Source organism: Pagrus major, chromosome 7 (genome assembly GCF_040436345.1).
Source record: "Pagrus major chromosome 7, Pma_NU_1.0".
NCBI classification, from domain to species: domain Eukaryota; kingdom Metazoa; phylum Chordata; class Actinopteri; order Spariformes; family Sparidae; genus Pagrus; species Pagrus major.
The window spans coordinates 25,316,767-25,339,356 of NC_133221.1; the positions used below are offsets into that span (position 1 = coordinate 25,316,767).

Sequence of the window (22,590 nt, forward strand, 5' to 3'; positions counted from 1 at the left end):
TAAAGCTTAAACATAAAGTCCAGACAAACTTCAGTTCTGTGTTTCAAACTGTAAAACATCAGCTGTGGTGTGACAGATCCACACTGCCCTCATGTGTCCAAACAGAAACAGCCTTATCGCAACAGGAAGGAAAAGCTGAGAAAATGTTTTCTTTGTGCAAACAATCCAACCCAAAATATTCAACACATGGCCAAGAATATCAACCTGTACTTGGAAATAATGACATTTATACCTCAGAGACACTGAAGACAACCTAAACCTAAAATAAAATGGAGATTTATAGTAATCTTTGACTTTGAATCAGAATCAGAAGTATGGATAAAACAATCTCAGTATCAGTACATTAAAAAAAAAAAAAATCATAATAGTAGCACTGTAGTGTATTTAACATTCTTATGTGATCAAAGGTGTCTGACAGCTTTCAGTAAACAACAAAAGAAGTGATACCAGACAAATAATCCATCTCGGAAAGGATTCATGTTCTTGACTGTGCGGCTGAAGACCTTTGACTCATGATACGTTTGCTGTAACACAAAGTTCAGCACCATAAGTAGAGCTGAAGTGGTGTCTACACAGGAGGAAGGGCCACAGCAGGAATATGTGTGCACACAGTGCTTGCCATTCAATGATCTGCCAATGCCAGCCTGAATCTCTGCATTTTAAAGAGGCGCTATCATAGAAACTGAATAGATAAATAAAGAAATTCATCAGATATGCATTTACACTATAGTGGCTTTGCCTCTTCTTATTCAGACTGTTTCAAGAAATAAATACTTTGCTTAAAATAGAGACTTTAATACTGTGTTATGTTGCCAAATCTCTCTTGAATGTCACATTTGTTATGCTTTTCACAATAAAAGCTGCAAGAATTATTGTTTTATTTCTGTGTTTTAAACTGACTATATAATAATAATAATAATAATAATAATAATAATAATAATAATAATCTTGTGGTACCCCCTTTTTTTAAAATACGGAGGGAAAGCTGCAGCAAATACGGAAGTGGTGGCAGATTTCCTCACACCTGTGGCATGTTTAGAGCAAACAGTAAAAGACGTCCTACTTCTTCTTACAAAATACATGAAGTTTGTTCTTTGTTTACTGACACTTTACCGAGATGAGCCTCTTCAGGTCATTTCTACTCAGCTGTGTAGAGGAGCATCATGCGGTGGGGAAACCCGTCAGTGTGATGTCAAAGGCTGCGGACAGCCGAGAGGCGGGTCTGAAGGAGCCCAGGACAGCGTGTGTGAGCAAAATGAAACATGGATGAGGAGGTCGTCGAAAGTTGGGAGGAAGCTGCTGATAGTGGGGTAAATAATGAAAGGTTCAATATACCTTCAGTTAAAGAGGGGATTCCCGTTTGGTAGCTTCTCTGTATTTACATGGTTGTTTTTAGAAGTTCTCGCAACGATGTTCCTCACACGGGCCAACAATGTAGCTAAAGCTAACGTTAGCTTTAAGAAACTTGGCGAGCCAACGTCAAGTAGCTAACTAGCTTAGCTAACGTTAGCGAGCGAGACAGGCTTAACGCAGACCAGCCAAGTGACGTTGACTATTTCTAACTAATCTCGAATGATATAACCCCAATATATCTGTTTATTAGCTAACGCTGGCCAGCTTACGAATGTACATGACGCGAGCTAAACCCACGAAATTAATGTTCCTGCTGAAATGCTTGACGTGAGCAAATGCTAAGCTAACTATGGCTAACATGGAAAATGTGTCTAATCAATGTTGGTTTACTTATTGGTGAAATTTACATCCCTCGCACAAGACAACAAGAACCCCATACACGACACACACTCGCCTTAAAGTCACTCGGCATGTGTTTTGTGACACTAACAACTCATATCTTAAACACTGATCACCGCAATAACGATTAGCTAGCATTAACGGAACCATCCTATAGACGACTAACGTTAGCTTAGCAGCGATTTAGCTACATTCGTAACGTCGAAATGTCCCCGTAATAAAGTAAACATAAGTAGTTACCCCAACTTTGCAAGAACAATCGTCACGCCGATTGTTATATTGGGTACAGCAGCCATTACATTCAGTTCATTTAAGTTCGCACATTTTCTATGGAGCCTGGCTTTCACTATGCATACTCCTGAGTTAACTTTGTGATTTCATGTCGCTAGTTCACCAGTCCAAATTGTTGTTGGACAACATTTTCGGCCATGTTGTTTGGTAAAACCCTGCTCTCGAGCTAGTTTTGTTGCCAAACTGGCAAGTTAGTACATTTAGCTAACGCTAACATTAGCCGTCGTCACGGTACTTTGGCAGACTATTGCTAGCTCGTGACGTCAAGAACGTGGCGCTGAGAAGAAGTTGGTCAAGTTTGTCAGGCTGAAGTTACAGATCATTATCGTCTTAACCTTCTGGTGTTAGTCAGTGTAAAACGTAATTTAAAAATGATCCTTCAATCTACCTTGGCAATTCTCGCTGGCAACATCAGCAGATTAATGTTTGCTAGCTGAGCACTCTCTGTTATGACTTGGCAGCTGTCCTACACATGTATAAATAGCTTGTAACTGAATCCTGTTTTCCAGCCACTCTGTGACTCGCTAACCACCTCTTCCTCCTACACCATATTAATCTGACCATGTTGTTTGTTTACATTAATGTATGTTTGGACTGTTTCCCCCCCACAGGAAATGGAAAAACGGTTAGAAGAGAAGCTAAGGATCAGCCAGAGAGAAAAGTAAGGCTTTATGGAGGGAAAAGAAGTATATAAATGTATTTTATTAGAGGGGCACTGTGCACTTTTGGAGAAGAAATTCAAACTCTGAATTTTAATATTTACAATATTAATGAGGTAATAATGATATTTTTTACATAACTGAATAAACAAGCTGTTCTCAGAGGAAAATAAGGTCCCAGAACACTGTTTGAAGCTAGAAAGGTGGCAGGGTCCGCCACATATAAACAAAGTACTTTAAAACAGTATGAAATTGTGTTGTCCTTTTAATGTTTATTGATTGTTTATCCTGAGAATTTGTTTAGTAAGTTTGTTTAGGCATTAAAATCAGTCAATGAAGATCTTTCTCCTCTGATTGAAATTTCTTCCCAAAACTACATAGTGCACCTTTAATCTATGAATTCATGTATTCATATTTTTGAATTGAGCTGAATTGAATAGCAGATCTGCACATTTCAGAAATTGTCTTTTAAGTATGTAACTTTGCTGATGAGTATGAACAAACTGAAACAGTAATAGTCTTTTGGCCATGCATGTATCATCTAAGCTGTTATCAGCACCACCGCCCCCACTTAAAAGTATTAGCCTCTTCCTGTCTGTCATATTACTAATTTTGCGTGGTCTGCTTCCTGTCGGTCTGCTTCTAGGGAGTCCAGTAATAATTCTCAACGATCTCCATTGAGGACAACCATGGTGATACAGGACGACTCTCTACCAGCAGCACCTCCACCTCAGATACGCATTTTGAAGCGGCCCGCAAGTAACGGGTCATTGGGATCACCCTTGAATCAGAACAGGCCTACACCACAGGTCAAGTCTCTGGCCCAGCGTGAGGCAGAGTACGCAGAGGCCAGGAAGAGAATACTGGGCAGCGCCTGCCCAGAGGAGACGCCTCAGGACAAGCCCAACACTGACCGGTAATCATCCACAAATATTGACAGTGTAGAGGTTTTACTCACAGCTTAATGAGGCCTTGCTTGAGGGCTGTAGCTATTGTGTATTCCCATAGTTGTATTTAAGACTGTTTAACGTTTTGTGTGCCAAGTTTCCAACTGAGAGAAGGCCGGCTAATGAATAGGTGTTATTTTAAGGCTCAAAAACAAATAAATGAACAAACCTGTAGTTGAAACTATAAATCAGCCTCTCCTACCAATACAAACTAAAAATCAGAATAAGAACTAAAGCAGTAGCCACTAAAAATGGGACTACTTCCAGCTGAATCCCTGATGAATTGTCAGAATTCATCAGAAAGGATGTGAAGACCCTAGCTGACCTCTCCTCCTGGTGTGTAACTTTTGCTTTCATTTTCTCGACTACAACTGGCAGAGGCACGCTGCTTTAGTTCTGCGTTTGGCTTGGCAGGGTTTTGATTTACAGGAAGTGGAGCCTAAAGATAATCACAAGAAGCTTTCTGATGCAGCTTTGCAGAATTTCATTGAATGGTTCTTTTCATTTGTGTTGAGTTTGGATTTGGTTTACTGTGAAATGTGCCAAAACGAATAGAAAAGCAACCGAGAAACTCAAAGCCAAGAGGCAATCCTATAACTAAAATCATGTGTGGATACCTGTCTGTTGGTAGACTACAGGGATTTGGAAATTAGGACAGTCCTGGAAAAAGTTTCTGCCCAGCAGTTGGCACGTGTTAAAGACTGCCGTCTCTAATTTATTCCTGTCTCCTGTCTTTCTGCCAGGCCAGGGCGCAATAACTCTACATTGCCTTCAGAGGACACCCGATCTAACAATCACACTGTGGGGCAGCCAGACGGCACCCAAGGGTTCCGACAGCACAGATAAGTGGGCCCCGGGGCCACCCAGCCATTGAGGGGAGAGAGATCGAGGGCACCCTGAGAGCAAAGACAGCAAAGTATCTTAAAACTTCCTTCCTTTGGTTCCAATCTATCAGACGGGCTGCGAGTACAGCCACGCTGCTGCCTCCCACTATCAGTCGTGTGGAACTGACAGGGAGCAAGGAACTCCGGGAGGAAGTCAGATGGAAATGTGCTCTCTTCTCCCCCCCACTCCAGTCTGTTTGACACTGTGATTATGGACATCTTCTGGACTCACTGTGATGATCCCTTTAAGAAAGGCCCCTCACCTCCATCTTCCTCCTCCTCCAGTCCCCAGCCACTCCGCCTCAGGACGCCTGCAAGGCGGAAGCAAAGACTTACACGGAGGGCGGCAGAGAGAGGAGAAGTGACGGGCCATAGCAAAATGAGATGAGCTGGTACTTGGGCAGCAGCTTCTCCCTAGCAATAATACCAGACATCACTTCTCAAACTTTTACACACATTTTTAATTTTTCAGATGTTTGCTGACAAAGTTTTTATCTTTTTGTTTTCTTGCTTGTCTTTATTATCTATGCTAGGGATGCTCTGATATCTACAGTACAGATACAAGAACTTCACATTATACGTACACCACAAATAACACGTTCATTAAGAGTATTTAGAATTGAGATTTTTTTAAATAAACATATCTGCAGTTTTTATGAAATGGGAAACATTACACTTCTCAACCTTTGTTTGGTGTTAAAACGGTCTTAAATGCTACGTTTCGGTTTCTCCTTACAGTCAAAACTCAGACACCCAGTGTTGCAGCTCGTGGTGTCTTAACTGGTACCTGCCCTGTAACTGTGCTGTTAGCATCATCACCACACCTATTATGTAGACTGCCATTTGTTTTTAAAAACTGAGGTTAAGGGTCATGTGTGTCAAGTTGTTTATCCGACGAGTTCTGTTAAAGCTATGTTTTTTTGTTTTTTTTTAAGCTTTTCAGCTGTCTTCCTTGGACTGTAACATCATTATTTCTATTTAAAAGTAAAAGCAGAAAAAAAAGACAAAATGAAAAGAAGATTATGGATTTAAGTCCATTTTTAAGTAGCTTTTCTGCCTTTTTGTATGAGATAGCAGCAATGTCAGAGCAGTATTTTAATCGAAATGAACCAAAATCCCATTTTAAAATCGACTTGTACATATATCAGTTAATTCAGATGTCATGATGTGAAGGTGCTGTTGGCAGCGGCTCGAGGGAGGTGGGGGAATGAATTTACTGCTGTACTCGACAAGCCTCTCTGTCATATCTCCAGCTCGTCAGCGGTGTGCTCGTTTCTTCATGTCCTTCAATGACGTACAGTACGTAGGAACTCAGGTGCAAGTGAACGAGACTGAATGAATGAAATGAACTAAGATTGTATTTTTCCAGCGGGTTTGATTGCTCAAACAGCAAATGTCCGTATTAAAGCTTGGGCTGGCACTTTGATAGAAACAGTGCTGTAGAGTGTGCGATGAAATGTATCTGAAATGATGTCCCAGGATGAATGAATGCCAGTTTTATTTTTTTTTGTCTGTTGGCATCTGGGTCATGTAACAGAACAGAAACCGTAACATCACCCCTGGTGTGATTGTTCAGTAACTGATGGTCCTCTGCTGAAATGGATCATGGAGACACAGCTGTATGTGAGCTGACTACCTGGCTGAGTGACCAGGACCATTGTGCCCAGTAGATGTTCTTAAGTTTTTCACCTTTTTATTTGTTCAAACGGAGAAGAGATCTCAATAAAGCCATATTCAGTGGTGCACACCATCAATAGAAAAGTTATTGTAATGGCTGAATTCAGCTTGTGCCTCCTGTATCACATCTTAACTTCCTGGTTGTTGATTTTTATTACTGTAGTTCAAGAAACTGATCCGAGGGAGAATTCACAATACTGGTAAGAGATTTTAGTTCAGGAAATCTAGCAGCAGAGCAGGAGACGGACGGGGTTAGCTGAGCTCTGGGTGAGAACACAAACTGCCTGTAAATACTGATTTAATAAAATGATTTGCAAAAAATGTCACTTGTTTTGTGATGTGTTTTCATTCATTTAATTGGCTGGTGCTTTTGTCCTAAGCAGCTCACAATAACCCCCCAGGACCACAGCATTAAATCACTTGATAGAAAATATAAACGTCTTTACTCCAGTTTACATAAAAATAGTTTTTATTAACACAGGTAAACATGACTTTGCATTGTTGGTCAAGCTGTGGATTTTGTGGATCCACAGCATTGTTTGGCTCAGGTGACTGAAAGTGTACCACAGAGGGGCAAGTAGATGCTAGCTGAGGTTGATGACTGTGTGATCTATGGGGTACAGGGGTTGATTAAGAGGCGGCCATAATGGGGAGTTGTATAGAAGGACGTCCAGACGTTTGTACAGTTTCTTTGACTGACGCTTCCCCCACAGCGACCGAAGACAGTTCAGGATACCTGCATCTATCAGCCCCTGGGAGAAAAACAGCAACTGAACAGTTACAAAGAGCTTTTATGAACATACAATGGGATCGTCAGCTTGGAATGTCTGTCAATGATGGAAACAGTCAGCAAGCAGACATTTTGACTTGTCTTAGTAAGAAAAGCACTTGAGTTACTAATAACACTGATGATGGCTTTGTTCCGTTCAAGTGTCCCTGTAAGCGCTGACATTTAGCCACAATATAAGCACAATAAATGGAATACAGCCATTTGTTTTATTACATTTATTTACACCTGCTCTTCTCAGAATGTGGCAGGCCAAAATGTGAAATCACCCATGTTCTCCTTGTACTACAGAGAGCAGATTGTATCTGTTTCAATGCGTTAGACATTGGATACACTGTGGTGAGCGTTATCTAGTGTAATTATATTGCAACATATACTTAATAATAACGTTTTTGTGTAGAGAGGAGGAATACGGTGGCCCTGAGAGCCAAAACACAACATTCTGGAAAACACGACAACATTCGTGAATTGTCGTGTTTTCTGAAATGTGTATTGACCCACAGGGCCACCGTAGACAAAACCTCTAGAATCCAAAGAAAATAGGAAACGGCAGCTTTAAACAGCCAAAAATAGAGAAAAAAAACAGCTTATCAAATGAAATGTTGAGGAATCTGTGCTGCTCCACTGTACCAGAAGCAACGCTTTAGTAAATTTTAATGATATTTGAATTTTTCATGATAACAAAGCTGTGCTTTGCATTTAAAGCTGAGGTTTCACACTTTATGGATGCATTTTTTCATGACTTTTGTAAATTTGGTTTATGGAGGCAGAGAGCAAACATTGACCGACCACCCTCGTATATAAATGAGGTACAAGCGAGCAGGAGTAAGAATATTATGATGAATTATGATGGTTTTGAAAATACTGAGAATCCAGGAGTGGTAAGAGAAGTTACTATGGACATATATGGAGTTTTTCTGCATCGAAAACATGTCAATTTTATAGCAAGTGACATGAACTTCAGATGACCACATTCACTTGTTTGTTTATGAAGGAGAATATTTCAAACATTTTATACCATATCCACAGACAAAAGTCACGTGTCTCATCTGCTTTGTGTTGGAGCTAATAACTGAGCCGGCTATTCATGTAAGTAGACAAATACAAATAATTGTCCATCATCACTCACCTCCACAATAAAACAAATAAGGAAGTTGAGAGCAGCCACGGCGACGAGCAGCATTTTGAAACCCATATCAGTGAAGTTGTACATTGGAAGTTGTTTACAAACTAAAGGCCCAGGATATACCACCAGCCAAGTCATCAGGCCAAGGAGGACAAACAGTAGGCTGAGGAAAATCACTGCAAACATAAGAAGAACATCTGAGTTCAGAAACTTTGATACGTTTCACTTGTAATATTATATTTAATCAAGCTGACAACAATGAACAGCATCATCCTTGGAATGACTCACAGTTGTGATAGAGAGGTTTCTTGTGAGGGTAGCCCTTGGTGACCACCACAGCCATGATGATGTACTGGAAACCTGCCACGGCAAACACACTGGTGTTCTCCATGTTGGGCAGATTTTCTGTTCCATAAACTGTTGAATTGAGTGGAATATACCTAAAAAACACAGGGAGGGAAGTTTTACAGTAGATTCAAGTGTGTCATGTGTAGCTGTGGTTCTGGTCCTCCTTTAAAATCTGAGATATTGTATTTTTACTGACCAGTCCTGTGAGGTGGTGATGAAGAGCGCAGACAGCTGGCCCACGATGACCATGCAGGTGTGGATGAAGATGCTGCCCAGGACAGGCACAGTTATCAGACTGGCTGGGGGTCTGCGGGGGTGCAGTTCCTCACTGGGGCCTCCCCTTCCCATCACGATGGCCAGCACGGACACCACAAAAATGTCACAGGCCAGGAACTGCAGGTCGGCCATGGTCGTCTTAATCTGGACACACACATCAACAAGTCACATGGTTCAATGAGAGTTCTTTAAGCAATAAAAAGGTTTATGTATATTTATTTCACAATATCTTTTATTTTAAGTTGAACATTTTTTGGTTTTCCATAACATCTGATCTAAAAATTGAGACGAGTTCCACTGCTACTCACCGTGTAGAGGGTGAGGACGGAGCACAGCTGAATGAGGCTGTAGAGGGCCATGTATCTAAAGAGACTGAAGGAGGTGACCAGAGAACATCGGCCCTCTCTGCACAGAAAAGAGGGAAAAATGTGTTATTGTATCTCTACTGCACAAACTGTTCCATAAACAATCCTGGTTTGGTTGGATTTAATTATTTTCTTATTTCAACACTTTAAACACCTCCTATTTCCTCACCTGATAAGAAGCGGCACACAGCTGATGTTGTTAGTCTTGGAGGTGAAAGGTGAAGCGACTGAAGCCTCGGCTTCAGACAGGGAAACTCCAACATCAGCAGATCTCAGAGCCCCACAGTCATTGGCCCCGTCGCCACACATGCCCACCCGGTAGCTGTATTAAAGAGACAGGTTTGAATAATAGTTAGTGTCTTATTTAAAGTCAGGTATTAACCAGCAGTACTTCACAATTTAAATTAAAATAATCACAAATACTGCACAACAGATAATGAGGGTTCGATTTTTCCTAATTCTCAATTCTCTGCTGCCCTCAGTATATTTCTACTCTGCTGGGTTTATTTTTTCTTTCTGTTCTTCCTCTGAGTTTCCCACTCTTCCTCTTTGTGTCTGGACTCACTTCAGCTTCTGCAGCTCCTTCACCAGCTGGGTTTTCTGGTCAGGAGTCATGCGTGCAAATACAGTGGTTCGCAACAAAACCTGCAATGACAAAAAATGATGGCAAATGATCACATCTTGACTTGACTGACTTCATACATTCATCATCTTTCTTCTTCAAGAGAAAATGGTGCTTGAAATACAGTGTCAGTCTAATGAATCTATTTGAACCAAACTATAAGTTAATTATTTTCCTTATCGCTACTCTCCTAGTTATCATATCCACTGTCAGACTGTTCCCGCTGGGAATATATAACACACAGTACCTTTGGCAGATACTCAGGGAAATGGTCACAGAGGGCAGCAAAGGACTTGCCACTTATAGCCAAGTGATAGCCAAAACCACCCTGGTACAGGCCCTGAGAGGAGAGAAGAAAAGCATCAATAACAGCGATATCTACTTAATTATTAAACACACAGAGTGCAGATAAGGACGAATATTAAGGTTCCATTTCCAATCAAACTTTATCACTGTTGTCCTTCGGGTCCTACAGCATGGCTGCGTGGGAAAAAATCCCACTCAGTCATGACACATGTTGAATGTCATTCCCTTAAATATTTATTCTTAAGTAGCAAAATCATGGCTGTAATCCAAACAGCCTCAGAATGTCATAACTGTCACACAACAACCCTTCTCCTTACAGGTGTCTAAAATATACCTTTGGCACCCATAAACAGAGTGAGAAGCAGTGAGTGTTCAGGAGTGTTGTGTGTCAGCAGGACCAACCTGAGTGATGACCTCTACGGAGCTTTGGGTGGACGTTGCCCCGCCGTCTTCCAGGTTGAACCTCAGGGTGGGCATGGACTGGGCAGTGTGGGGGGTTGCGTTGACGAATATCACCTTCTCATCAGATCCCACCATCCCACAGCTTTTTGCTACATTGACTGCTGTTAAAATGTTGTCTCCTGTGGAGAAGGACAAAACTAGATTTAACATGATGTTGATGCTGGCATCTTAATGCCTCAATAACAACAAAGTCAAGGGTCTTTTTTAACTATGTTTTTTTATACAAATACAAAACAACTCCCACCTGTGACCATGATGCTGCGAAGTTGTGCAAGTCTCAGGATGTTAATGACCTTGGCACTCTCCGGTTTTACCAGGTTTTTCATCATCAGCAAGCCCAGGAAGTGCATGTCTTTCTCTACCTCCCCTCTGTGAAAGACATACAGCTGCATTAATCTATTGTGTTTACAGCATCATTTCTAGGAAACAAAAATGGCTCTGCCACAGAGCTGCAAAGAAGCCAGAATTACAGACTGGGTTCTCACCGTTCGATGGTCCTAAAGTCAGTGTTGCTGTCTAATGGTTTATAGGCGAGTGCAAGAACCCTGAGGCCTTCACTGGAGAAGCTTTGCAGCTTTCCTGAGAACTGTGCCGGCACTGTAAGCACAAAGCATCCCTATTTGACACTGACAATAATTGACAGGAATTGGTGATAAAATAATTTCCATTTAAAATGCTGAACTGTATATTTACATGTTAAATAAATATTATTATTTTCATTACTGATACTAAAATACTGACCACTTTCTGCCCGACAGAGGCTAGCCACCATCTCTGGGGATCCTTTGATGAAAGCGAGAGCTGAGTGTCCCCCGCGGGCCACCGTCACCACACTCATCCGCTGCAGGGTCGAGGAAAAGGCAAACCTCTGCACAATGGCCACTGCCTCTCTCGTGGACTAACAGCAGAATGGAAGAGAAGAATAACAGTGATGTTTAAGTGGAAACTCCAGACAGAAGTTGACATATTAGGGACATCAGTGAGCAAAGCAGGTAACTGATGTTTACCCACTTCTACATCTACATTTAATTCAGTTTGTAATTTAATACACTTACCACATGATCAAAATATAGCACTATGGTAAAAAAGGACAGATAAATAATTGTACAAGGCATTTATAAAAAATTTGCCCCATTGATAGGTCTACATGAGAGGGATGTTCGGGTTACTCACAGGTCCTTGAGCTGAGAGCCGTTGAGTTGGAGGTCTCATAACAGCCAAAACTCTGTGGCCTCCAAACTCTGCATCCAGCGCCTTTCCATCTCCCTCTGGCTCCTCGAGCGTCTGGAAAATTAGATACAATGTAAAGATGTGTTCAAAAGTGCTTTCAGTTGTCGTAAAAGTGCCATATAACTGCAAGTTCAAGATCTAATACAAGTCTTAAGATAATGGTTTGAATTAAGTTCACATGAAGATGACATATTATGACAATAGATTGCAGAGGGCATTGAAAAACAAAACAATATTTGAGATATAGGTTTTAAAGTATCAAAAAGTATTGTTTTTGTACAAATAGTGAACATTTTTGAACAGTACTAAGTTCTAGTCAAGCACCTCTTGAAGTAAATAAAATAAGCTTTATAGTGTCATACCCATCCAGTGGACTCGACCATCTTGAGCTCCAGAGGGTCTCCGAGGGGCTGATCTCGCAACAGTGTCACAGTGTGACAGCAGGCCAGGCCTGTGAGCATGTTCCCTGGGGGCAGGAGGCTGGGCTCTGGGACCAGCTCAGAGAAACCAGCAGGTCCCCCCTCCATCACTCCCCACACATCCAGACCGTCCTCTGTAAGAGTACCTGTCTGGAGAAACAAGAGTACTCTGATGAAAGGCGACTTCAACATGTCAAGTGGTCATGACTGTCCCCCACACGTCCTCATTCTCACCTTGTCAAAGCAGAAGACTGACACCTTGCCGCAGATGTTGATGCGTGGTGGACTGATGCAGAAGACGCCCTGCCGCTTCAGCCTGCTCTGAGCGTAGATAGTGCCCGTGGTGATGGCAGCTGGCAGGGCAGGAGGCACTGCGATGGTCACGATATCCAGGCTCCTAATCATCAGCTCCATCCAGGTCACCTGGACACACATTCAGACACAAGTGAGTGATATCTCTTCATTTATTGTTGCCATGTCAAATATAGACAGGCCAGAAATTATGTGGTCTTTGCATTGTAGTGTGGACTTACATTGGATCTGAAAAGCACCACGAAGCTGTAAATGGTGCCACTCAGAGCTGAAGAAAGAAGGACGAGATTGGAAAATGTTGGAATTGCTGACAAATTATTTGCCTAAAAGTCTTAAGTAACTCAGCAGTAGATACAGACAACATTCGTTTCTTCATAGAGTCTTTAAACAAAATAAGGCAGGTCTCTGCTAAAGCTCTTACCAACACAACCCAGGATGAGCAGGAACTTGACAGAATCTTGGTAGAAGCGGAAGTTGGTCGGCTGAGGATACAAAATGGAGCTGACCAGGTTACCTTTGGCTGTGAAAAACCCTGTGGAGCAGATATGAAAAGGAGAACTGGCTTGAATTGGAGGGCAAACGGTAAGCTTTTAAAGGCGCCCTGTGGAGCTTCCCTGTAAACGAACAAAAGTTATGTTTATATTCATTGTGATTCACCAAAACACATCGTGTGTGTCCTTGACTTCTTACAAACAGTTCCTTCCTTATAAACTCTTTGCAAAACTGTTTTTTTATAGGAAATTTGGAAACCTGCAGTGTTTAGATCCATGCACAAACAAAAGAAACAAAATGGACCTGCTCATAACAAAGCTGTTCCATTTCGCTACTATATGTCAAAATTTCCACAGGTTTCCTTTAACTGACATCTCCCTAAGAAGTTAACAATTCAGCTCATCATTTTCTAGACTCACCGGTGCTTGTGACCACAGCAACAGCACCGCTGCCTCCCGGCCCACCTCCTTTTGCCTGAATGAGCTGGGTGCCACAGAAGAGGGTGTGTCTTCGCTCAGTCTCTGAGCTGTACGTCCCCTCACCAGCAGGCAGTGGGGTTTTCAGCACTGGGACACTTTCACCTGGACACAGGAATAATGCACACAGATGAATACATGTACTCCTCAATGAAAAACAATCTGGAGACTGTATTCAATGATTTGCAAATGCTTTTGTTCTGATGCTGGACTGGATTTCACCTCAGTTTCACATATCAGAGATGCTATTCAGAGCTCTGGAATCAGGCTTTTGTTGCCACATTTACTGGATTTTCCCCTTTTCTTGACCTGACCCAGTTTAAAGTGTTTTTTTTATTAAATCCTACATTTAAAGTGAAAACTGCTGCAACGCAACACTGAAGTTACTCTGAAGGTGTGTCATGGGCCGAGTGATCATGGCAATTATCATAAAGTTTAAGTTATAAAATAAGATAAGACAAGACAAGATGTTCCTTTATTGATCCCCTTTGGAGAAATTCACAGGTAACACAGCAGTACAGAGGGAAATAAGTAGCAGCACAGAGAAGTCTCAAAAAATAGAGACAATAATAAAGAGATATTTGAAGAAGAAAATAACAATTTGAATAGAAAATATAATAAAAACTATTTGAATAAAGATAAACATACTATATACAGTAACTGTCCTTGTATGTACACACATACTTGTGCATTATATAATAAATGTGCCTGTGCAAATGTGCAATGTTGCAAATATGACATATCTTTGCAGCTGCCCTCTGCCTGGTGGTGTTGTTTTGATGATCACCTGTGAGCATGCTCTCATTCACCAGACACTCCCCAGCCAGCAGGGCAGCATCACAGGGCAGCAGCAGACCTTCCTGAGGGATGATTATACAGTCACCGGGGACCAGGTCCTCCGAACTCACACACTCCTCCGCTGAGAAAACACACAACTAGAAATGAGTATCCTTTTAAAGAGTTATGGGTTTAATACAGAATGACTAGACAGAAGCAGTCTGGCTTTTCTTGGCCTAATAAAACACAATTACTTCCTGATTTACCTCCTTATCTATTATCCTGAGTGCAACTGATCCATGGTAACTTTTTTCATCCATTGTTCAGCACATTTGAATTGTAAAGATGTAGAACTGACAACTACAATGCCCGACGAGGTACGATTGATTGCGTTAAGTTCTACTAAAGAGTTAAACCACTACTTGGGAAACTGAAACAATGGTGGTTCCAGTAATGCACCTATTTATGGAGAACACATGGCAGCTATTATTGTCTCAGACAGCACCTGGGTATGGTATCAGTTGGCAACTCAAAACCATCTTTTACTGTTTCTGACCCCCTTTGAATGATGGTTATTCATCACTACATAAAACCATGGCTACAAATCAAAACTATAAACCTCTTCACCAAGCCCACAACTCATCAGGAAACTAAGGTGGTCCAAAGTGTTTCTTTAACATCAAGACACTCTGCTCTCTCTCTGCCTTCTGCCTTGATCCTTTAGCAGGATAAAACTCTTTCTGTGCCAAAAGTCTTTAGCTATTCATTTTGTTTTTAATAGATCTGCCACTGCTCCACCTTCAGAGGAAGCACATTACTGCAATGCTAATTGAACAATATGCCAATCAAAAAACACATCCACAAAGATCGAGAAGAAAAGAACGATAAAAATAATTCATATTGGAAGTAGAAGAAAACATTTGCATAAACTCACCTTCTGAGTTTCTCCGTATTGTGACATTTGTGACTAACCGTGCCATGCTGCGGAGAGTGACGCTTTGCTGTGGAGTAACATCAAATAAGGTTTATTTAATAACTTTTCCATCTATTTTGAGGTCTAAACAAATACATTATTATCAGATCAAGTATCCAACTGTAGGCTCACCTTGCGGATCTGATAAAGTGAGATACAGATGGACAGAATGGAGATAATGAATATACATATGGCGTAAATATAATAATTATCAATCATCCACAGGGTGATGCTGAATAACTGGAACACATAGAAAGGGTTGATGACCTGAAGACGCAGATAAAGAGAGAGGGACAAAAAGGAAGGAGCAGGTTTAATTCTGATAAAATCACAACCATCACAACAAGCCATCACAACAAATTCAGAGGCAGTATATAAAAGACAGATTTTTTCCATCTCACCTCTTCAAACAGTAGTTTCATGTAAGGCTTCACAGGCACATCAATAAGATTGGGCCCATACATGCGTCTCCTGAAATAATTCATGTCATGAATTACTCAGTCTGATGTTCAAGAGTAAGTTAGTTTCTCCATTCTTGCATCCTTTCCTACCTGAAGCTTTGCTCCAGGTGACTCAGGCCCTTTTGGAAGCCATACAGTTCCTTGCAGGTCCAGCCCTCATTGAGGACACTACAGACAAAGACAGAAGGTTTCAACATTTTGGTTAATAGAAAAGGTTAAAGGTAAGAAATAGTTGACTTTCTATACATAAAAAACACTTTTTATTTAAATATACAGCATGAATCCAGCTGTTCAGCATTCAGTGAAGTGAGTTTCAGGGTTTCCTGTTTCAGTACCTAACACGACAAAATGTTCCTTTTCTGTCCAGCCAGATGTAGCGCAGTCCTTCAAACAGGTAGTAACGCAGCAGAGTTTTCTGTAACACATTTAAGGTCACTTTCAGTCTGTGAAAGAAGATCCCTGAGCACATTAATCTGCAAAAAAAACAACAGTTTGCAGCTCCCTTACCCTCTCCTGGCACAGCTGAACTGTATCTCTCCATTCAGTGTCCTCCAGCTCTCCCAACAAATCCAAACTGAAAGGGACAAACCAAGTAAGCTTGTAAACTTTTTAACAGTCTTATAAGATGTGTGCATGGTGTTGAAAGGCTAAAGGTTATGAGACATGTAGCTTACCTGCCCTCCTCTATCTCCTCTGTGAGGACCTCCACCACATGCTGCTGGCCAAAACAGTCCTGAGGAAACATAACACAAAATACATCTGTGATTGTTGGAAATGAGGCACCTGACCCACCAATAAAGAAAGCATCTAATGCAGTAAATCAGAGACATAAAAAAGACAGAATACTGCTGTAGACATGGTCCTCTTTTACATCTTGCACTTGCATTCAGACAATGACACAATCACCACATATAAAGTAAAGAATGAAGTCAAGGTACAAATATTCTTAGTTCATCTTCAGCAGCATTGAGGGTGAATGTTTGTATGTATGGTAAATGTGCAAAATGGAAAGTTTAATCCACCATTATACTCCAGTAGGTAAGTGTGAATCACACTGATGGTAGTAATACCAGTCAGAAACTGCTGAAGAAAGACGAAGCATTTCCTCTAACCTGACTGAAATGGATTTTTGGAGGTAGATATTTTAAATTGGAGCTGCTAATTCCTAATAATTTGTGCTGATGTATGTACACCAGTTCAGCCATCAATATACATTAAAACTCAAGTGCGTCTTTCAAGGTTAAAGCAGTACTTTTAAAATCAGGAAATCGTTTACACATAATTGAACATTAAGTGAATATATAGACTGGACTGAGAAATTAACATTTCAGTGCAGCTTTTATAATAGCTATGACTGCTCAATCTAATATTTTATGAACCGGTCAGTTACTGCCATTATGAGCTTGAACCCCGTCCTGTATGTGTCTTAAAGAACATAAAAATTAATGTAGGACAACGTGGCACACAGGTCAGCTGTAATTCTTGCATTGCCGAGAGAAATCCATTTTCAGCAATGCAGCCAGAGTTTCAAATCTGAGTAGGAATTAATTATTTTCTCACTCTTATTAGCAGAATATCTGCCAAAGCCAGAGGGCAAGAGCAGCAGCGGGCGAGGACACCAAGCCTTGGGCGCCAGTGAAACACAATCAGGAGGAGACCAAAGGACAGCAGGGCAGCCAGGCGACACAACCACACCCGCCAGCGCACCCACTTATACCCCTGAGCATCCTGGTGAGGCAAAGGAGTCACACAGTCCAGTCAGATTCAAATACAGGTTCATTTCTATACAGCTTAGTTTATCAGCAGTCACATGAAGATAAAAGAAAAGCCAGATTGTTACAGCGGCTTGTTCGGCTTTCAACAGTGATACTTGAACCAAATGCGGCAGAGATATTCAAAACCACTGGTTCCTCTGAATCTGTAAATATATCAGGGTTATAGGGAACCATGCACATCTCTAACTTCTAACATTACATGTAAAGCTGGCATGTGTCATTCTAGGTTTCAATTCAAGCAAGCGAAGCAGACAACCACAAGCACTTCAGCCTGTTCACAAAGACTCTCGACCGTCACATAAAATTTTCCCCATTTTTTCCTCTTTTCTCGTCTATATCTAACTCTCTGTAGTAAATTTCATTTGCCACACTTGTGGTCGATTGAGCAGAAACACTGTGGAGGTTCTTACCATGTGTGACTCAGGGCTGAGCAGGGGGTCTCGTGGACTGGGTGAGGGGAGTCCGCTCAGCGGCTCCACCACACTACCTACAGGTTACAGGTTTCACACCATTAACACAACAATACCTCTGCTACAACATACACCACGTGAACTGACCTGCACAATCACACCCTCAGTCAATATTAACACTCAAGTCAGGCTTCTTTATACAGCACCTTTCATACAAACATCATGCCTGCAGCAAGGCTAAAACAATACAAGTCAAAACAACAATAGAGAACAGTAAAGAGAAACTGCGAGGTTTACAAATGTTAATATCACATAAAAATCAGTAAAGAAAAAATGTAATCAATGGACGAAAGTGTGAAAATCAATGATGAAGACTTAAAAACTGAGGCAAAAAAGGACAAGGCCCCCTCAGAAGAAACAGATTAAAAATATATATCTTAAGGTTTCTTTAAAAAAGCTTTGTGGTGACATGGTTTACCTTTTCACTTCTGTATGAAGTCAGTGGTGGAAGATAAAAACGTGGCAGGTTTTGTGTGTACAATAATAAAAAAAATCTAATATAAACTTCACGGCTGAGTGATCAGACACCCCTCAGACCTTACAGCACTACATTTATAGTTTGGGTCAAGGTGGTTTTAACAGTGCTTTTGGGTGTTCAATTCATTTAACCCCTCTGCAACCAAACTTTAGTCAGATATGTGAGCTGGTGGGAGATTCAAGAGCTACCACCAACTGTAATAAGGTCAGTAAACCCGACGGAAACACTGTGAGCTCCTCAAGAAACATTAACTTTTAAAGGGCTACGGACGAGAGTAAAATGCCTCATAAAGCGATATAAATTATCTTTAAACTCACAGTAAAGTACATATATACACAGTATACAACAGCAGAGGAGTTAAAAACAAGTGCAGTAAAGCTAGTTGTTTGTTTAACCTGATGCTCGCTTCCGCCTCCAAAAGACCTGGAAAACGTCGAAACGAAACCACATTCCTTCGTTTGAAAAGACATTTGAGGAAGAGACAGAACTTACCGCCAGTCGAGACCGGAAGTCTTACATAAATATATTCCCGAAAGTGATAAAGTCGCTATGAAGAGTGAGTAAAAGAGAGAGCTGTCGCTGCCACAGCCCCGCTGTGTTTAACCTGCGCAGTGCCTCGAAGTGCGGCTACCTGTCTGAGGTACCTGTTGGACCGGCTGCTGAGGCAGAGCTGAACACGAGCCCCGCGGCCGTGTGTGGCATCAGATTAACCCAGGATCAGGAACAAATGCGAAGAAAGGGACATTTAATGCGGTTACTACACACTGTTTATTACACTGTTCACGGGACTGCCACTCCCTGAGAAATGGACGCGAAAAGACACACTATCGACTCGTGATTTCTTCATACGACGACGCCAAAGAACCGATAAAGTAGCCATCTCAACATTAAAAAAGTTACAGTTGTCAATAAATATTTAGTAATACTTTCCCGTGATTTTTTTTTTTTTTTTTTTTTTTTTTTTTTTTATCATTTAACCATTCAAATCTAAACGAGTAGTTATTAAGTTAACGATTAAGGTTGTAAAAATGTGCATCATTTGTGTCCTGTGGCTGGTGACCTGCTGTATGGACATTAAAGGAGCACTATGTAGTTTATTTTTAGAGATATTTACAATATTAATGAGGCAATAATACAATCATTATTATTTTTTCCATAACTGAGTAAACAAGCTGTTCTCAGAGGAAAATAAGGTCCCCAGAACACTGTTTGAAGCTAGAAAGGTGGCAGGGTCCGCCACATATAAACAAAGTAAAACAGTATGACTTTGTGTTGTCCTTCAAGGTCAGTTTGTTTGTTTAGTTTCAAATCAATAAATCCTCTTAAGAAATTGTTCCAAAAAACTACATAGTGCACCGTTAATCTTCATACACAGCACGATACACACACTGCACTAGGAACCAAAAAACTGAGTCATCTGTTTTTATCAGTATGCACATGATTGCAGTATAATCATGTGAAAGCTTCTCAGGACGTGGGAAACTGAGATATTTGGCCAGATCACATGCCTGCTTTGTTCTAACTAGGCCAAACTCTACCAAAAGTAGCCCAAAAATGATCAGGTCTGTAATCAAACCAAACTGTTTTTTTTGTTTAAAGTCACAGATCACAGTTTGCTGTGTGTCGGATTATTTGGAATTACCTATCTAAGACATGTCTATTTGACAATAAAGCTACATGTTTCCTTGATGTTTTATTGAAGTCCAGCTGGTTTTACACACAGCCCACTTAAATAGACTGTCTGAACACACACACAGGAATTCCAGGCATCTGAAAGTCATTCATTATCCTCCTTTTAATTTACCCTTGTCCCAGGCTCTAATCAATAACTCTGTTCAAAGGACTACCTACATTTGGAAGAGAAGAGGACTGTCAACAAGGCCACCAAGGGTATTAATCCTGCTGCTCTAAGAAAGTCCAGGCTTTCAGTGTTACTGTCAGCCCCTGAGCATGACACAGGGCAACTTTCTGGTGTGTCGAAAAAGGGAAATGAATATGTAGGCCTACAAATGACTAGACAGGCACAAGAAGGTCATCTGATCCCACTGTACGCTACCTGACCGATACAGTGACTAGCCAGTGAACATCAGGGAGCATTTCAATCAATTACTGCAAATTTAAACATTTCATATATACCATATTTTTTTTTAAGAATTGGGACAAAGACATGAACAGGACACTTTACTGGTAAAAAAAAAGTAAACTATCAGTCCTCCCTAGAGACCTCACACACAGATTTCCTACTTCAAACAAACCACTTCTCTTACCAACAGCCCACATGACAGTAGAGTAGATTTAGTACTATTGGTATTGGTAGTAGCAGTTATAGCAGCAGTAGTTACTGCAGTAGTGCTTGTATTAGGACCTGTGTTAGCAGTAGCAGGGCAGCAGTGACGTCTGTTTATAAAAGGAGATGCCTTTGTTGACTTTAAAAGTGATTTGAGATGGATCATCCACTGTCAACTGTGCAAATAAAACATCTGCATGGCTTGAAACCACTGGGGGTGAAAAGGTATGTTTTTCTTTTCTTTAGCAATGAGGTGAAACTACCCTTTATATTACACCTCGTTTGTATTTGCAGAACAGTTCTGATGTTAATTACACACTGGAAGGATAGTCTTGAAGGGAATTAAAATGCTTACTAATAGCTTTGATCAGATTAAGTTATTGTCCTCATTAGTTGGCAAATGATAGTAGTTAAATTAAGGTCTGAGCTAAAGTTATGTTAATTAACCTTTCAACATAAATACTGAATAGCTCCTGGTGATCGTAGCGTTTGTTCAACCCAACAGAGGTAAGAGAAATCGCAGACAGACAGCAGGTCTCTGTCTGCTTTCATTTGTCAGCACAGAGCAGCTTCAGCACAAGCTACCGCCCTTAGTGAGCTAACGGTTAGCAAACACATCTGTGTAGCTGTAGGGAGTGAAGGGTTAACGTCATTTAATAGCATTCAAACACACTTACCACGCCTGTCCATCCTCTGGTCAAGATGACAGCCTTCACATTACCTTCTTTCACAAGTCATAGCCGTAATGACAGACTGTCTTCAGGCAGACAGACAGGACAGGCTCTTTCAAAACATCCAGCTATCTCAGCTACAAATCATACTCTGCTACGGCAACTCACGTGGTCCAAAATAGTCGAAAGCGTGCCCATATGTAGAAAGCGCGATGTCAGACTGCTACATTGGTAGTGTGGTACTCTTCTGTTTCTCCATATAGCTCATCATTTTATCAATATGAGAAGATATTCAATGTCCCGACAAAATATTTAAAAATCCCTATACTAGTTTAATTGAAAATTTAAATCACAAATCGATTGATCTGTGTCTGTCCCTTTAATGCATTTGCCAATCCTACAAATTTCCATCAGGACTCACAATCTACAAATATTGATATGTGTAGGGCATCCTTTGCAGTTCTGATAGGATTCAATTTATGGCTTTAAACCAACTAAACTAATTTACTAATGCTCCATAGCTTCATTATTCATTTATAAGAAAAAACATGAGTTGCTAGGTTGTGAATACCTTCGGCTGGTGGTTATCCCCCTCCAGCATTCCACATACTTTATTGAAAGACAAAAATGATTCACCTGGACTGTAATATTACTGTGGTTACTGTAGAGCTCCTGCTTATAAACATCTGGACAGTATGTTCTCCCCAAACCATAACCATTGTTTTTAGTCGTTAACCTGATAAACATATTCAGGGGCAAGAAATTGTATTCCTTGATCAGAATTAGTTTTGATACTAAGGTTTCTCTTATTCTTTTAAGCTAATTGATGAAACCAGCTTTCTTCTTCACATCATGCTTAAGCTGGGAAGAGTAATAATTCAGTGCATGGTCATATACTTCCCACCTAGGCTTTTATTAAATTAAATTAATATTAAATCCCATGAACAAATGAAAACACAGTATTATTGAATAAATACAAACAGTGACGACATCCTGATGCACCCATTTTTTTGACAGCAGACATTTTTTAGGCCTGTAACCTTTCTCCCAGGGGTTCAAAGCTCCTGTGCTAGTGGTGTTAATGCCATCACTCTCCCAGTATTGAGGCTAGCTGCACAGCTAACTGAGCTAACAAGCTAACTGTAGCTACAGTCATGGATATATAAACAGAATGCAGTTAGCAGCAGTTGGCAGGCACTCTGGCAATATGCTGTCCCTATTTGTTGGAGGTATGAATTTAATTTGTCCAATTCTTCAGACTGAACTT

At 40.8% G+C, this 22,590-nt stretch overlaps 2 protein-coding genes across 3 annotated transcripts; one reads left to right on the forward strand and one right to left on the reverse strand.

Annotated features, from left to right (window-relative positions):
• Positions 1-1,178: 1,178 nt before the first annotated feature.
• szrd1 (SUZ RNA binding domain containing 1) lies at positions 1,179-6,536 on the forward strand. The gene is made up of 4 exons (XM_073469614.1): positions 1,179-1,310; positions 2,655-2,704; positions 3,349-3,618; positions 4,393-6,536. The coding sequence occupies exons 1-4, from the start codon at positions 1,263-1,265 to the stop codon at positions 4,493-4,495; spliced, it is 471 nt and encodes a 156-aa protein (XP_073325715.1). The 5' UTR covers positions 1,179-1,262; the 3' UTR covers positions 4,496-6,536.
• A 125-nt stretch (positions 6,537-6,661) lies between these two features.
• atp13a2 (ATPase cation transporting 13A2) lies at positions 6,662-21,476 on the reverse strand. Of its 2 annotated transcripts, none has more exons than XM_073469611.1 (29): positions 21,330-21,476; positions 17,828-17,904; positions 17,203-17,370; positions 16,317-16,375; positions 16,150-16,216; positions 15,978-16,057; positions 15,733-15,810; positions 15,583-15,652; positions 15,314-15,448; positions 15,143-15,209; positions 14,219-14,350; positions 13,375-13,536; positions 12,885-12,995; positions 12,685-12,731; positions 12,386-12,574; positions 12,095-12,301; positions 11,676-11,786; positions 11,244-11,400; positions 10,988-11,099; positions 10,747-10,871; positions 10,443-10,621; positions 9,982-10,074; positions 9,678-9,757; positions 9,282-9,434; positions 9,056-9,152; positions 8,668-8,891; positions 8,412-8,563; positions 8,127-8,299; positions 6,662-6,962 (listed from the first exon to the last, which is right to left on the reverse strand). In XM_073469611.1, exons 1-29 carry the CDS (start codon positions 21,340-21,342, stop codon positions 6,795-6,797), a joined length of 3,486 nt encoding a protein of 1,161 aa, XP_073325712.1. In that variant the 5' UTR covers positions 21,343-21,476; the 3' UTR covers positions 6,662-6,794. The 2 variants fall into 2 exon arrangements, with proteins under 2 accessions (XP_073325712.1, XP_073325713.1); XM_073469612.1 differs by lacking the exon at positions 21,330-21,476 and adding an exon at positions 18,858-19,093.
• Between the last annotated feature and the right edge of the window lie 1,114 nt (positions 21,477-22,590).